Source organism: Plectropomus leopardus, chromosome 10 (genome assembly GCF_008729295.1).
Source record: "Plectropomus leopardus isolate mb chromosome 10, YSFRI_Pleo_2.0, whole genome shotgun sequence".
Classification (NCBI taxonomy): domain Eukaryota; kingdom Metazoa; phylum Chordata; class Actinopteri; order Perciformes; family Serranidae; genus Plectropomus; species Plectropomus leopardus.
This window is the reverse complement of record NC_056472.1, coordinates 4585592-4600695: the sequence shown is the minus strand read 5'-3', so window position 1 is coordinate 4600695 and position 15104 is coordinate 4585592. Positions and strand designations below refer to the sequence as shown.

General features: G+C 35.8%; 1 protein-coding gene across 3 annotated transcripts in view; it reads left to right on the top strand.

Moving 5' to 3' along the window:
• The first annotated feature begins 337 nt into the window (after window positions 1-337).
• The window catches only part of c10h2orf69 (chromosome 10 C2orf69 homolog), a 37496-nt gene continuing 22729 nt past the window's right edge, over window positions 338-15104 (top strand). The window contains exons 1-3 of one of the 3 annotated variants that reach the window (XM_042494870.1): window positions 338-458; window positions 674-920; window positions 6132-6370. In XM_042494870.1, coding sequence (XP_042350804.1) covers window positions 678-920; window positions 6132-6370 — 482 coding nt within the window. In that variant the 5' untranslated portion in view covers window positions 338-458; window positions 674-677. Of the gene's footprint in view, window positions 459-615; window positions 921-6131; window positions 6371-15104 lie in introns of all 3 variants that reach the window. The other 2 variants (XM_042494868.1, XM_042494869.1) reach the window with 2 other exon arrangements.

The following is a 15104-nucleotide window of genomic DNA, read 5'->3' as shown; positions in this document are numbered from 1 at the left end:
GATATGTGTTTCCTGCATTTATTTTTTGTTTATTTATCTCGGCAATATTTATTTATTTTTATATGTATGTATATTTTTATTTGGTATTTCTTTATTTCATAATCATTTAAGAATGTAGTTCTTTCTGTTGTTCTTTTTCTTTTGATTTAATCCATATTTATTTAACCTCAGCCCTCGACTCACTGAACAGTCGGGTGTAGTTAACTGGCAAGTCAAAAACGGAAGTAGACAGCAGTGAGTCATCTCGCCCCTATCTCCAATGTATCTCTGGAGTCAGAAAACAGACATGCGCAGAAGTGGTACTGGCTTGTTGCTGTAGTAGTTTAGCTGTGGTGTTGACAAACAGCGCCTCTTCGTGGCAAAAAGCACCCGTTACTGTCAGGATTAAACATGTTGTGAGTTTAATCTTTAACTACTACAATGTGAGACAGGCGACGGATATCGCACAGTGTGCAGCGGTAAGTGTATTGTGTGTCGCCACATACAGGCTGCATGTTGTGCCGTTAGCTGTAGACAGCACAGACATCTGTGGTTAATCAGCTAGCTGACAGCAGCAGTAGCAGCATGGAGTCGGTGCGTTGAGAAAGAAAACGCCAAATCATTTTCTTATTTTAGAGTCAATGCTAGCCGCTCGAGCAGTTACGGTGGGCATCACGTTGATATCTGTGGCCAGGACGATGACCTCTGTGGCAGCGACGACATCCTCAGAGACCCCGGGGCTGCACGCAGCGGCCAGCCGGGATGCACACGCTGACAGCCCGCTACAGAGGCTCGAGAGGCTGTTCGCGGTGCCCGGATACAACCCGAACCGAGTCAACGACCTGCTGCTGCTCCGGCCTGATACACACGGACAGACCGACACCAAACCAAAGGAGAAGAGCAGCAACAGGCACGTGATGTTCTTCCACGGGGACATCCAGGTGAGTGCGATTGAGGGGGTGAACACCTGCGAGCGGTGGGCTCCATGATTTCACATCACAACGCAAAGGTGATTACTGTAGTGGCCTTTGGTGGAAAGTTGTCACTGACTGTTATAATATTAGCACATACTAACACCCACAGCAACACTGACAGGTGTATGATCACCTGTAAGGGCTCAAAGTCACACAGTCCACTGCACGCTCTGATCTCTTGTCTAAAGGTGGTTGACCCCTTTTAAACCACTTTTATTGTGCTGTTGTCAGCAGCTTTTCACAGCTATTAAACCCTTTAAACTGTGAGCAAATTGCAAGAAATGAATAGATTTACAGAATATTTCTTTAAGATAGGGGAAAGAACTATATGAATAATTATTATAATTACATATTTAACATGTTGCAAAATTATTATTTTATGTAATTATTTTTTAGCATTTTTTCTAAGGTATTTTCTTTTTTTTTTAAAATCTTTTTGTTTGACTTTTTGTTAGTAATTTTTAGGTAATTTTCTTAATCTTTTACAAATTACGTCCTATTTTTAGAATGCAAGATAATATCCACACATCATAGGTATCAGCAGAAATGTATCATTGTTGCTTCATCCATTGCACATATTGTTTGCTTATTGAAAGGTGGTTAACCCTTTTTAACCTCAAGTGACATCACTTTTGTTGTGCTGCTGTAGTATTTAACCCTTTAAACTGTGAGCAAATTTGTTTTTTTTTTGTTTTTGTTTTTTTTTTTAAAGGCAACGGGCAGCTTCATAAGAAATGTAATCACTACATTTACAGAATCATTTTTTTAAATGAAAGGGGAAACTATATAAACAATTACATAGTAATTACATAGTAATACAAAGTTACATATTTAACATGTTGCAAAATTATTATTATTATTTCATATAATTTTAAAGCATTTTTTCTAAGTCATTTTCTTGTTTGTTTGTTTTCTTACTTTTTGTTTTTCTCTAATTTTAAAAAAAAAATTTAAATTTTAAATTTTTAAAATAATTTTAAAGCACCAAATGATTTAATCATGCCTAAAAATGTGACATAATTTGTGCTTAACTTTAACGAGAGTCTTCTAAGTCCCAATAACATAATCATTTGACCAATAGTGAAATAAAATGTCCTGACCAATAAGAAATTAGGGTTGCAGAGATATACTGGTTTTATTGTATATCATGATTATCATATCATGTACATTTGTTTATCTGTGGTGATGAAAAAAAATCCAAGTAGACAAACAATTTCACCTTTATTTTAGTTATTTTCAAAAGGGAGACCTCCTACATATACTGCCACCAAAAAAAAAAAAAGGTTTCACATGCTTTGCGCAATAATTAAGCTTTTCTTCAACGAAAAAACTCTTTCTTTTTTTATGATCGTGACTGATAATCATAGCAATAATTTTATAATGTCGTCATACCGTGAAACTGCAATACTTTCTGAGATGGTAATTGTACCATGAAAATGTTGCAAACCTAAATGTAATACCTAATATTATTTATGACACAGCGCAAAGTGATATTACTGTGCCTTATCGGAAAATGAATCACTACAAAGTTCAAACTTTACACAGAAGAAAAGTGTTAAAAAGAGATTCTCGAACTATTCTGTACTTTTGAAGGCACTTGACTTTTAAGATCAACTTTATTCTTCATTTCAAATTCGATTTGAAACCCTTTTTGAATGCAGAAATGCCGTAAGATCAGGCGAGACAAAGAAGACAAACATTTCAGCCGTCCTCTGCAGTCTGTGGGTGAGTTCTGGATGACTCTGGATACTTACTTACTGTTAGCAGGTACTATGGCTGCACTTATATAGTATGTACTGTTGCATGCAGCATGCACACAATTGGGACATACTAATATATCTGTTTCCATGGAGATAAATCCAGAGAGAGGTTAACCCTTCAATCTCTGCTGTTGTTCATTTTGCAGTATTGACCTTTTTAATTCATAACTGCATGCGTGGTGGATTCTAACATCTTATATAACTAAAATAAGTCTACAGATGCATTTCTCTATCATTGTTTTGTTATTTTTTTTCGTTGGTAATCTCTATGATTATTTTGTTGACTTAAACAAATCAATATTTAATACAATATTAGCATTCGACTGGTCATCAGTCACATAAATGTGCTGTCATCCATCACTGCGGCTTCTGCCAATCAGCTGTCATCTCTGCAGTTCAGTCGATGTTCAGTCGATGTTCAGTCAGTTCAGTCGATGTCGCAGAGGATTGTGTGTCAGAATAGCCAGAAAAGCATGCTGGTTTAGCATACTGCAAACTCTGACCAGATGTAGTAGAACATCCTGGTATTTTTGGCATACTGCATCTGACATACTAAATATTGGGACATACTTTTTTTTCTGGCATACTATATAGTATGGTAGTATGAGAATTAGAACGCACAGTCTGTCTTCTGATGGTGTTCAATCTGAGCTCCACACGATCCTTGCACAGCGACCAGTCAGCATGGGTATGGACCGGCTCATTTCCCTTTGACAGGGATTTTAAATTAATGCTCCTTTGCCTGATAACAGCGTACCACTTGCCATCCGGTGTAAACTTCACATAAAGCCTTGAGTTTATATTTCTAAAACATGAAATCAATATCAAATGTTAGTGTTGTCAGCAGGGTGACACGACACTAACAGTGTCAGGAACGTGTGTACCTGTACACTCTGTCAAAATGAATAAGAAAATGTGCACATCATTGTTGATGAGCTAATGAAGCCAAACAAGCGAGTGCAGTGACATCTGGTGGTTTGTAAAACTTAAAGCAGCGCTTAAAGACTGTAGCAGAAACACTGTAAAACATCTCTAATTTAATAGCTTTAGTCTTGTGCAAAAAGTCAAAGGTTCCTGCAGATTTTTATTAAATCTATAATACTTTTACTCAAAAGGCTTAAGGTACGAGGTAGATTTTTTTAGTCATTTTTTAAACTATGTTTAAAACTATGTTTAAAAAATGAAATTAAAGGGCTGCTTTAAATGTTTTATATGACACATTAAAGTAAAATGTGTATATTGTTGTAAAAATTTAGTGAAATAATTAATAAATGCGCCATCCAGTAGCCTAGATACAGTTGGGGTGGTCACCAATGAGTCGAGTTGAGTCTATTTACTCTCACTTCAGGAACAACACAAGCTCAGGACAAGGAAAAGTCATGCATCTATTATAAATTATAAAGCACAACAAAGCCCTCAAACTGCATCTCCCAGAATCCCCTTTTGTCAACTCTGAACTCTGCTTCTTAAAGGAGCAGCAGTCTCTGGTGAATGTCTCTATAACGTCTCGATAATGTGGGTCATCACGATAGGATATTTTTAATTTGTCCAATAAATCTGCCTGGAGCCACATACTTGAGACTTAAACAGTTTATGAAGTCTAAATAAGCTTATCAACATTTCTAATATTAAAGAGTGTTCATTAATGTGCGTTAGGTACTTGTGATTATTTGTTAGTTTAGCTTTGCAGTATTAATAGTGAAAGCAAACAGATCCGTCCACACTCTAATCAATTCTCTGTTTTTGTCCGAGACTTTTTTAGGATTCAGAATCCATCGGTAGATCAGCGAGGAAGATTAAACACCACTGTAGCCACCGCTTGTGAGGTTGAGTAAAATCCAGCAAAAGGCTCCAGGCCATAGACATGTGACACACATTTTAGTCGACAGATTGTCAAAACTGTTTTTATCCTGACATAAGCATATGTCTCATGGATGGGAGGGCAGTGTGTGTGTGTGTGTGTGTGTGTGTGTGTGTGTGTGTGTGTGTGTGTGTGTATATGTGTGAGAGAGAGAGAGAGAGAGAGAGAGCCAGCTGAGCCAGGTGTTTCTGACCATCTGGTTGGTGAGATGGTAAAGTGTTTTTTTAAGAAAAAAAATTTGTTTTTTTCCTTTTTAATAGCTATACAATTTACACATATCACCACCACCCACCCCCAACCCCCCAAAAAACAACTTTTGCAATTTAAATAATTGTCAGCCATGGATAGAAAAAAAAATCAGTACAAAAACACTAGCAGAGTCCAATATTTTGTCCTTAGACCATCATCTCTGCTGTACCCATGAGAGCACAGGAAGTCAATGCTGTTTTTAGTGTTTTGAAGAGCAGAGCACTTAAAGCTAAACTTTTCCGGATGGGAGTGCTCGTGCACATTTTAGTTTTCCCCTGAGACATTTGTGTGTGTGTGTGTGTGTGTGTGTGTGTGAGAGAGAGAGATGAATCTGTGGAGCTGACCAGCAGAGAAGCAGAGTGTTTCTGAACACGTGTGCAGTTCTGACTAAACTGCTTTAAAGAAGACGTAGGACACGTCGGTGTGTCTCCAGCCTGTGCAACCGCAGCTGCCAGATTATGCAAAACTATCTCATCTAAATTCTTTGTTTCTTTTTTAAGCATGTGGAAGTGACACTTACTAATCAAGTGTAACAAAAAAAAATTCAGGGGAGTAAATGAAAATCCAACATCGCCCATTTGTTTTTCTTTCACATTGCTTTCAAAATTTCAAGAACTGCCCTTGTTTACTGAAGCTTTTCCAGAGCCCAGTTCATCCATTCATGTCCTCATTTGCAATTCACTAGGCAACTTTCCAGGCAAGTGTTAATATTCCCACAGTGTGCTGGTGTTTGCCAGGAGACGTTCGTATGCGCAGGATGCTGTCACACTGATGTTTCCATGTAAATAAAAAGAATGAGGTCATTGTGCTGAGGTCCGTGCAGTCTCAGACTGACAGCAGACTGAGGAGACGCTGTTGATGGAACTAATTAAGAGTGTTTCAGAGAGACTGATGTGTGTGATGTTTTCAGTCTGACTCTCACCATGACTTGAAAGGATGTAGGAAACATTTTTCAGTTGGCTCAGGGATGAAAGCAAACTTTTGTCAGAGAAACACATGAATAACTTTTGCAAACATCTTTAACTTTACGAGTGTTTTGGGGGAGTTTTTTTTTAAATCTTCTTTTGTATCTTTCCCTCTAAATTCTAAGCTTAAATGCTTAGGCCTAATAACACTGCCAAAAATACATTTTACCCCTTAAAGCTTTGCATTTGCAAACAGTTGGATTTTGCGCTGTACATACCTGTATACTCTTATACACAAACAAAAGCAGAGTGGCAGTGGTCATATATTACATATTTCATGTTGTTCCACTGTATTAAAGTTGTATACTGCCGGTTAAAACAGCCTTTTCTGTGTATTGTGCAGAACTTCCAGGAGGACATGGCTCTGCAGCCTGAAGGAGCACAGTGGCTCTCCTGGAGTCTGGAGCAGGTCGCCCTCACCCTGGGCCGACGTTTCCCTGACCGATATGTGTGGGTGGTCAGAGCCTCCCACATGTACCTCCACAAGTTCAGCTGCTACCACAACTTTGTAGAGAGCAACATGTTTGGAGCACCGGAGCACTCGCTGTACTCACCTGACTTTGGAGCGTTTCTCCACCTCAGGTTTGTTAGTTTTGTTTTTTTAAAAACTCTCTGTCTTCTTTCATCTGTGTAGCCAACACACACACACAACCTTAATTATAGAGATTTTTAGAAATTGCTTATGTATATTTGCATCTGTCAGATTGTTCGGCTTAGTTAAACCAGTATTTGGCCACTTGGGCGCAGCAGAAACAAGCTTTGAACACAGCACTGACAGAAATATCTGACTGTCACTGTCAGAAATATAATAGCCCAAAGTCAGTTTTACTTGCTCATTAAGAAACTGTTTTTTTTTTTATTTATTTTTTGAATTTTTATATTTTTTTGTTATTCTCAATCCACAACAAAGACTAATGCTAATTGAGATGGAAACAACCCAGCTCTCAAACTTGCGCCAAACTACTCAGTGCATAGTTAGAGTTCGGTCTACATCCCTTTACACCAGCCAGTCAAACTCCAATCAATGCTCCTTAGCACTACAGCGCATAAAACTTTGTCTTTACCTGCCACTATTTTCTTGCATGTACCCGATTGGTACATGTGCAGCTCTCAACAGATATGGGAAAGAAGCAGCATGGCTCACTTCTTGGCTACTTCCATCATCAGGTCTTAAAATGACAGTGTTTCATTTTCCCTTTTTGATAAGGATCACAGCTGCTATATTTTAGCCAAAAGTTGCAAATTGTTGGGGGGCGCATTATTTTGGAGGTCAGCAAACTTGTTTGTTTTTTTTTGTCGTTTGTGTGTGTGTGTCCCTTTGTTTTATCATTCTGTGTCCGCTCCAGGATGACCTGAGTATAGCATGGTGTTCAAAAAAGCATGAAAAGTGTGTATGTCAAAAATAGATTGAAAACATCATAGTGTAGTATGTTGTCAAAAATAGCAGAAAGAAGTCATAGAAGAGTATGTTGTCCATACTAGCCTAAAATGTTTTAGTAATGTAATGTATGTTGTAAAATTCCATAAAATAGTCATAGAAGAACATTTCCTTAAAAATAGCGTAAAAGAAGTCAAAGTATAGTAGGTCTTGAAAAATAGCATAAAAGTGATAGTGTAGTAGTTTTTCCAAAATAGTAAAAAAAAGTAGTCATATTATAGCATTTTCTGCATGAAAAAGTATTTATAGTATTATAGTATGTTGCCAAAATAGCATGAAAAATTCGTACTATAGCATGACCTCCAAAATACATGAAAAAGACTTTGTAAAGTATGTCATCCAAAAAAGCAAAAAAGTCATAGTATGGCATGTCCTTCAAAATATTATAAAAGTTATAATATAGTATGTCGTATGAAACGGCATAAAAAGGGTTATAGTTTAGCTCATCCAAAATAGCATCAAAAAGTCATACTTTAGTATAAAGCAAAAAAAAAAAACCCAACGTAGTATATTTTGTCATCGAAAAATCATTACAAACTACATAGTTATAGTGTGTCGTCCGAAAATCATAAAAAAAATAACCATATTATGGTATATTGTCCAACAATAATCGAAGGGATCGTAGTTTAGTATGTGGTCAATAAAACATCAAAAACGACATCGTATAGGATGTCACAAAAATCTCATATTAAAATATGTTGTCCGAAATTCGTCAAAAATGACATTGTAGTATATCATCCAAGAATAATCAAAAACGTCATTGTATAGTATGTTGTCCAAAAACCATCAAAGAACGTCATAGTATAATGTCATCCAAAGTCATCAAAAACATCACAGTATAATATGTTTTACAAACATTACAAAGATGTCATAGTATACTTTAGTATGTTGTCTAAAAATCATCAAAAACATCAAAGTATATTAAGTTGTCCAAAATTCTAATAGTTTACTATGTTATCAACAAAACATCAAAAAAGTCATAGTATAGTATGTTATCCAAAAAATGCAAAAAGTGTTGGTATATTTTGTTGTCCAAAAACAACAAAAAATGACAAAGTACAGTATGTCATCCAAAAATCACAAAAAAACAACATAGTATAATATGTTATCCAAAAATCATCATCAAAAACATCATAGTTTAGTATGTTGTCAAAAAAACATCAGAGAAGTCATAGTACAGTATGTTGCTGTGAGCCCCGAAACACCCGATGACCCCAAGATACATCACTAACAATGCGTCCCAGTGCATCCAGGAGATGTTTCTTGCAAAGTTCACCGGAAATCATCAAAACAATCATAGAATAGTATGACTTCCAAAAATGATCAAAAACAACAAAGTAAAGCATGGTGGCAAAGAACCATCAGTAACGTCATACGCCCAAAAATCATCAAAAACTTCATAGTATGGTATGGTTTCCAACAATCGTCCAAGGCATCATACTATAATGTTGTCCAAAAATCATTAAAATGTTATAGTACAGTAAGTCGTCCAAAAATCATCAAAAACAACAGAGTACAGCATGGCGTGAAAAAGTCTTCAAAAACGTCGTAATAAAGTAGTTGTTTAAAACTCATCAAAAACCTCATAGCATAGTATGACGTCCCAAAATCATCAAAAACGTCATAGTATTGTATGGTGCCAAAATAACATCAAAAACATCATAGTTTATTATGGCGTCCAAAAATCATCTAGAAAGTCATAGTAAAAAAATTGTCAAAACAGTTATTGTAAAGTATGTCATTTAAAAATCATCAAAAACTTTATAGTATAGTATGATGTCCAAAATCATCAAAAAACGTCATAGTAAAGTTTGACATCCAAAAAACATCACAAACATCTTAGAATACTATGGCGTCCAAAAATTATCAAAGAAGTCATAGTTTAGAATGTCCAAAAATCTTCAAAAACATCATAGTATAGTATGTGGTGCAAAAATCTTCAAAAAGTTAGTGTAGTATGTCGTCCAAAATTCATTAAAAATGACATAGTATAGTATGACGTCCAAAAATCATCAAAAACATCATAGTAAAGTATGGTGTCAAAAATGGCTTAAAAAAGTTATCAAAAAAATCATAGTATAGTATGTCGTTTAAAACTCATCAAAACGTCATAATATAGTATGGTGTCCAAAAATCATCAAAACTGTCATTGTATGGTATGTAATCCAAAATCATCAAAAAAAACAGAGGATAGTATGTTGTCCAATAATCTTAAAAAACATCATAGTATAGTATGTTGTCCAAAAATAATCAAAAATTTTATAGTATAGTATAATGTCCAAAAATCATTAAAAAACGGCATAATATATTATGGCATGAAAAAATGGTCAAAAACGTCAAAGTATAGTGGAGTTATGGTTGCCAAAACGACGGCAGCGCATGTAGATGCAGCAGCCAATAGCACCTCATATCCTTGCTACTTTTTCACTATATTTCTCTATTTTTTCATCACCATGGCCCCTTCTGCTGACGTATGACTTTTCTAGGATAGAGAGGCACTTATTAACATCAGGAAAAGTTGTATGGGGTTTGGACTGAAAGCAATAGACCGCGAGAGGGTCCCCACCGGCGTCATATGCCAACAAGCCACTCAGACCAGAGGAGAGAAATGAAACTGAAAGTGCCGGACGAAAAGAGGGAGAAGAGCCGATATCATGGTGAGGCTGGCCTGACTTGGACCGGGAGCTGTTCCTCTACTAAGTCTTCTTCTGTCTAGTGTCTGGTCGCAGGAGAGTGAAGTGGATGACGTGATTTTGGCTCACTCAGCAACAGAAGATCTGGGACTGCTCCGCGCATATCTTCATAGAGACATGGTTGGCCCCTGGCATCCCGTATCGGGCTGTTGCACTGGATGGGCAGACCTAGTTGGGAGCCGTGGGGATTCAAGACTCTGATGCAAGTTCAAAAAGAATTGAGCAATGCCATCAGCAGCAACATGACCAAGCAACCGGATGGGATCTTCATAGTAGCTGCTGATTTGAATCAACTAATCCTTCAACTCAAAAGATGTAGCAGGATCAAGAATAAATGTAATTTTGTTTTTTACACTTTGTTTAAGAAATGACAAATAAATCTACATTCTACCTTCTTCTAGTATGTCGTTTAAAAATCATCAAAAACAACATGGTATGGTATGGTGTGAAAAAATTATAACAAATGTATAGTAACAGTATAATATGTTGTTTAAAACTCATCACAAACTTCATAGTAAAGTATGTCGTCAAAATAACATCAAAAATGTCATAGTATAGTATGTCATCCAAAAATCTTCAAAAACGTCATAGCACTGTACGGTATGTCGTCCAAAAATCATCAAAAACGTCATTCTGTTGTATCTTGTCTAAAAATCATCAAAAACATCATAGTTTTATTAATCATCAAAACGTTATTGCATCAAAAAATCATCACAAATGTCCTAGTATAGTATGGTGTCCAAAACTCATGGAAAACGTCATAGTATAGTATGCCGTCAAAAATAAGCCACTAATGAAAACCACATAGTATAGCAGGTTGAGACGTCATAGTATAGCACGTCAAAAGAATTGCCAAAAATATCACAATATAGCATGTCTAAAAAATCCAAATAAACCAAATACTTCATAGTATCGTCCAAAAATCATCAAAAGTGTCATAGTGTAGTGTGTTGTGCAAAAATCATCAAAAACCTAAAACCTCATACTATAGTATGTTGTTCAAAAATCATCAAAAACCTCATACTGTACTATGTCACTGAAAAATCATCAAAAACGTCATTGTATAGCATAGCGTCCAAAAATCATTAAAATTTTCATGGCATAGTATCTAGTCCGAACATCATACAAAATATGATAGTATTGTATGTTGTCCAAACATCATCCAAAATGTCATAGTATAGTATGTCGTCCAATTTCATCCAAAGCATCATAATATAGTAAGTTGTCCAAAAATCATCAAAAACATCATTGTATAGTAAATAGTCTAAAAATCATTAAAATCTTCATAGTATTACATGTCATCCAAAAATCATCCAGAACGTCATAGTATGTTGCTCAATAATCATAGAAAAGGAGAGTGAACAGTTTGTGACCAGGGTGGGAGGAGTCTCTGGTGATTTTATTAGCTTTGCAGAGGCAACGTGAGGTGGCAATGTCCTCAAGAGGAGGCAGAGAGCAGCCGATGATCTTTTCTGCCGTTTTAATCACCCTCTGCAGAGCTATTTGTCAGCTGAATTTTGTCGGCCGAACAGCTAGCTTACCACACAGAGATGCAGTATGCCAGCACACTCTCAACGGAAGAGCGATACAAGGACACCGGCAGCTGCTCCTTCAGGCGGGTCTTCCGACTAGTTCGAGGTGGCTCAGGGCTGTGTGGCAATGGCATCCTCTTTGCATCTTCAACTTCCTAAATTACGAAGTTTTTGGCCTTTTTTGGACATATACTATGATGTGTCTCTACAACACTATAATATGTACTTTTCAGTCATTTTTTTGACATGTCAAAATTTGACATTTTTCGACATACTATGCTATTATTTTGTTGGCAATTTTTCTGACATGACAAATTATGAGGTTTTTGGCCTTTTTTGGACTTTATTCCCACTTCGTATAGTATGCAGCGTCTCTCCAAGCTATTCTATGTCATTTTTAGCTGTTTTTAGGAAGGGTCAAAATTTGACATTTTTCGACATACTATACTATTGCCCTGTTGGATATTTGTTTGACATGCTAAATTATGAGGATTTTGGTCTTTTTTGGACTTTATTCCCACTTTGAATATCATAACGCAAGGTTACTCTACAAGGTATTCTATTTTGTTTTCAGCCGTTTTTAGGAGGGGCCATAATTTGACTTTTTTCGACATACTATACTATTGCCTTGTTGGCCATTGTTTGGACATGGTAAATTATAAGGTTTTTGGACTTTTTTGAACTTTATTCCCACTTTGTATAGTATGCAGCGCCTCTCCAAGCTATTTATGTCATTTTTAGCTTTTTTTAGGAGGGTTCAAAATTTTACTTTTTTCGACATACTATACTATTGCCTTGTAGGCCAATTTTTTGACATGCTAAATTATGAGGTATTTGGCCTTTTTTGGACTTAATTCCCACTTTGTATGCTATAATGTGTCTCTACAAGGTATTCTATGTCGTTTTCAGGTATTTTTAGGAGGGGTCAAAATTTTACATTTTTCGACATACTATACTATTGCCTTGTTGGCAATTTTTCAGACATGCGAAATTATAAATGTTTTGGACTTTATTCCCACTTTGTATACTATAACGCATCTCTACAAAATATTCTATGTCGTTTTCAGCCATTTTTAGGAGGGGTCAAAATTTGACATTTTTCGACATACTATACTATTGCCTTGTTGGCCAATTTTTTGACATGCTAAATTATGAGGTATTTGGCCTTTTTTGGACTTAATTCCCACTTTGTATGCTATAATGTGTCTCTACAAGGTATTCTATGTCGTTTTCAGGTGTTTTTAGGAGGGGTCAAAATTTGACATTTTTCGACATACTATGCTATTGCCTTGTTGGCAATTTTTCAGACGTGAAATTATAAGGTTTTTGGCCTTTTTGTTTTTTGAACTTTATTCCCACTTTGTAACTATGACGCGTCTCTATAAGCTATTCTATGTCATTTTTCAGCTTTTTTAGGATGGGTCAAAATTTGACATTTTTTTTCGACAATACTATACTATTGCCTTGTTGGCCATTTTTTTTGGACATGCGAAATCATGAGGTTTTTTTGGCCTTTTTTGGACTTTATTCCCACTTTGTACTATAACGCGTCTCTACAAGCTATTCTATTGTTTTCAGCCATTTTTAGGAGGGTCAAAATTTGACTTTTTTGCGACATACTATACTATTGCCTTGTTGGGCCATTTTTTGACATGCTAAATTATGAGGTTTTTGGCCTTTTTTGAACTTTATTCCCACTTTGTATGCATATAACGCATCTCTACAAGCTATTCTATGTCGTTTTCAGCCATTTTTAGGAGGGGTCAAAATTTGACATTTTTCGACATACTATACTATTGCCTTGTTGGCCATTTTTTTGACATGCTAAATTATGGAGGTTTTGGGCTTTTTTTGGACTTTATTCCCACTTTGTATGCTATGACGCGTCTCTACAAGCTATTCTATGTCGTTTTTTCAGCTGTTTTTAGGAGGGGTCAAAATTTTGACGTTTTTCGACATACTATACTATTGCCTTTTGTTGGCCATTTTTTTTTTTGAATGCTAAAATTATGAGGTTTTTGGTCTTTTTTGGACTTTATTCCCACTTTGTAATTATCATAACGCGTCTCTACAAGCTATTCTATGTTGTTTTCAGCCGTTTTTAGGAGAGGGTCAAAATTTGACATTTTTCGACATACTATACTATTGCCTTGTTGGCCATTTTTTTGACATGCTAAATTATGAGGTTTTTGGCCTTTTTTGGACTTTATTTCCACTTTGTATGCTATATATAACGCGTCTCTACAAGCTATTCTATGTCGTTTTAGCTGTTTTTAGGAGGGGTCCAAAATTGACATTTTCGACATACTATACTATTGCCTTGTTTGGCCATTTTTTGACATGCTAAATCATGAGGTTTTTGGCCTTTTTGGACTTTATTCCCACTTTGAATTATTATAACGCATCTCTACAAGCTATTCTATGTCGTTTTCAGACGTTTTTTAGGAGGGGTCAAAATTTGATTTTTCGACATACTATACTATTTTAGCCTTTTGGGTCATTTTTTTTGACATGCTAAATTATGAGGTTTTTGGCTTTTTTGGACTTTATTCCCACTTTGTTTATTATAACGCATCTCTACAAGCTATTCTATGTTGTTTTCAGACGTTTTTTTTAGGAGGGTCAAAATTTGACTTTTTTCGACATACTATACTATTGCCTTGTTGGCCATTTTTTGACATGCTAAATTATGAGGTTTTTGGCCTTCTTTGGACTTTATTTTCCACTTTGTATGCTATGACGCATCTCTACAAGCTATTCCATGTCGTTTTTCAGCCGTTTTTAGGAGGGGTCAAAATTTGACATTTTTCGACTACTATACTATTGCCTTTTGGGTATTTTTTTTTTGACATGCTAAATTATGAGGTTTTTGGCTTTTTTTTGGACTTTATTCCCACTTTGAATATCGTAACGCATCTGTACAAGGTATTCCATGTTGTTTTCAGACGTTTTTAGGAGGGGTCAAAATTTGACATTTTTCGACATACTATACTATTGCCTTTTGGCCATTTTTTTGGACATGCTAAATTATGAGATTTTTGGCCTTTTTGGACTTTATTCCCACTTTGAATATTATAACACATCTCTACAAGCTATTCCATGTCATTTTCAGCCGTTTTTAGGAGGGGTCAAAATTTGATGTTTTTCGACATACTATACTATTTTCTTTTGGGTCATTTTTTTTTGACATGCTAAATTATGAGGTTTTTGGCTTTTTTTGGACTTTATTCCCACTTTGAATATCGTAACGCATCTCTACAAGCTATTCCATGTCGTTTTCAGCCATTTTTAGGAGGGGTCAAAATTTGACATTTTTCGACATACTATACTATTGCCTTTTGGGCCATTTTTTTGACATGCTAAATTATGAGGTTTTTTGGCCTTTTTTGGACTTTATTCCCACTTTGTATGCTATGATGCGTCTCTATAAGCTATTTATGTCATTTTCAGCCGCTTTTTTAGGGAGGGGTCAAAATTTGACATTTTTCGACATACTATACTATTGCCTTGTTGGCCATTTTTTTGACATGCTAAATCATGAGGTTTTTGGCCTTTTTTGGACTTTATTCCCACTTTGAATATTATGACGCGCATCTCTACAAGCTATTCTATGTCATTTTCAGCCATTTTTAGGAGGGGTCAAAATTTGACAT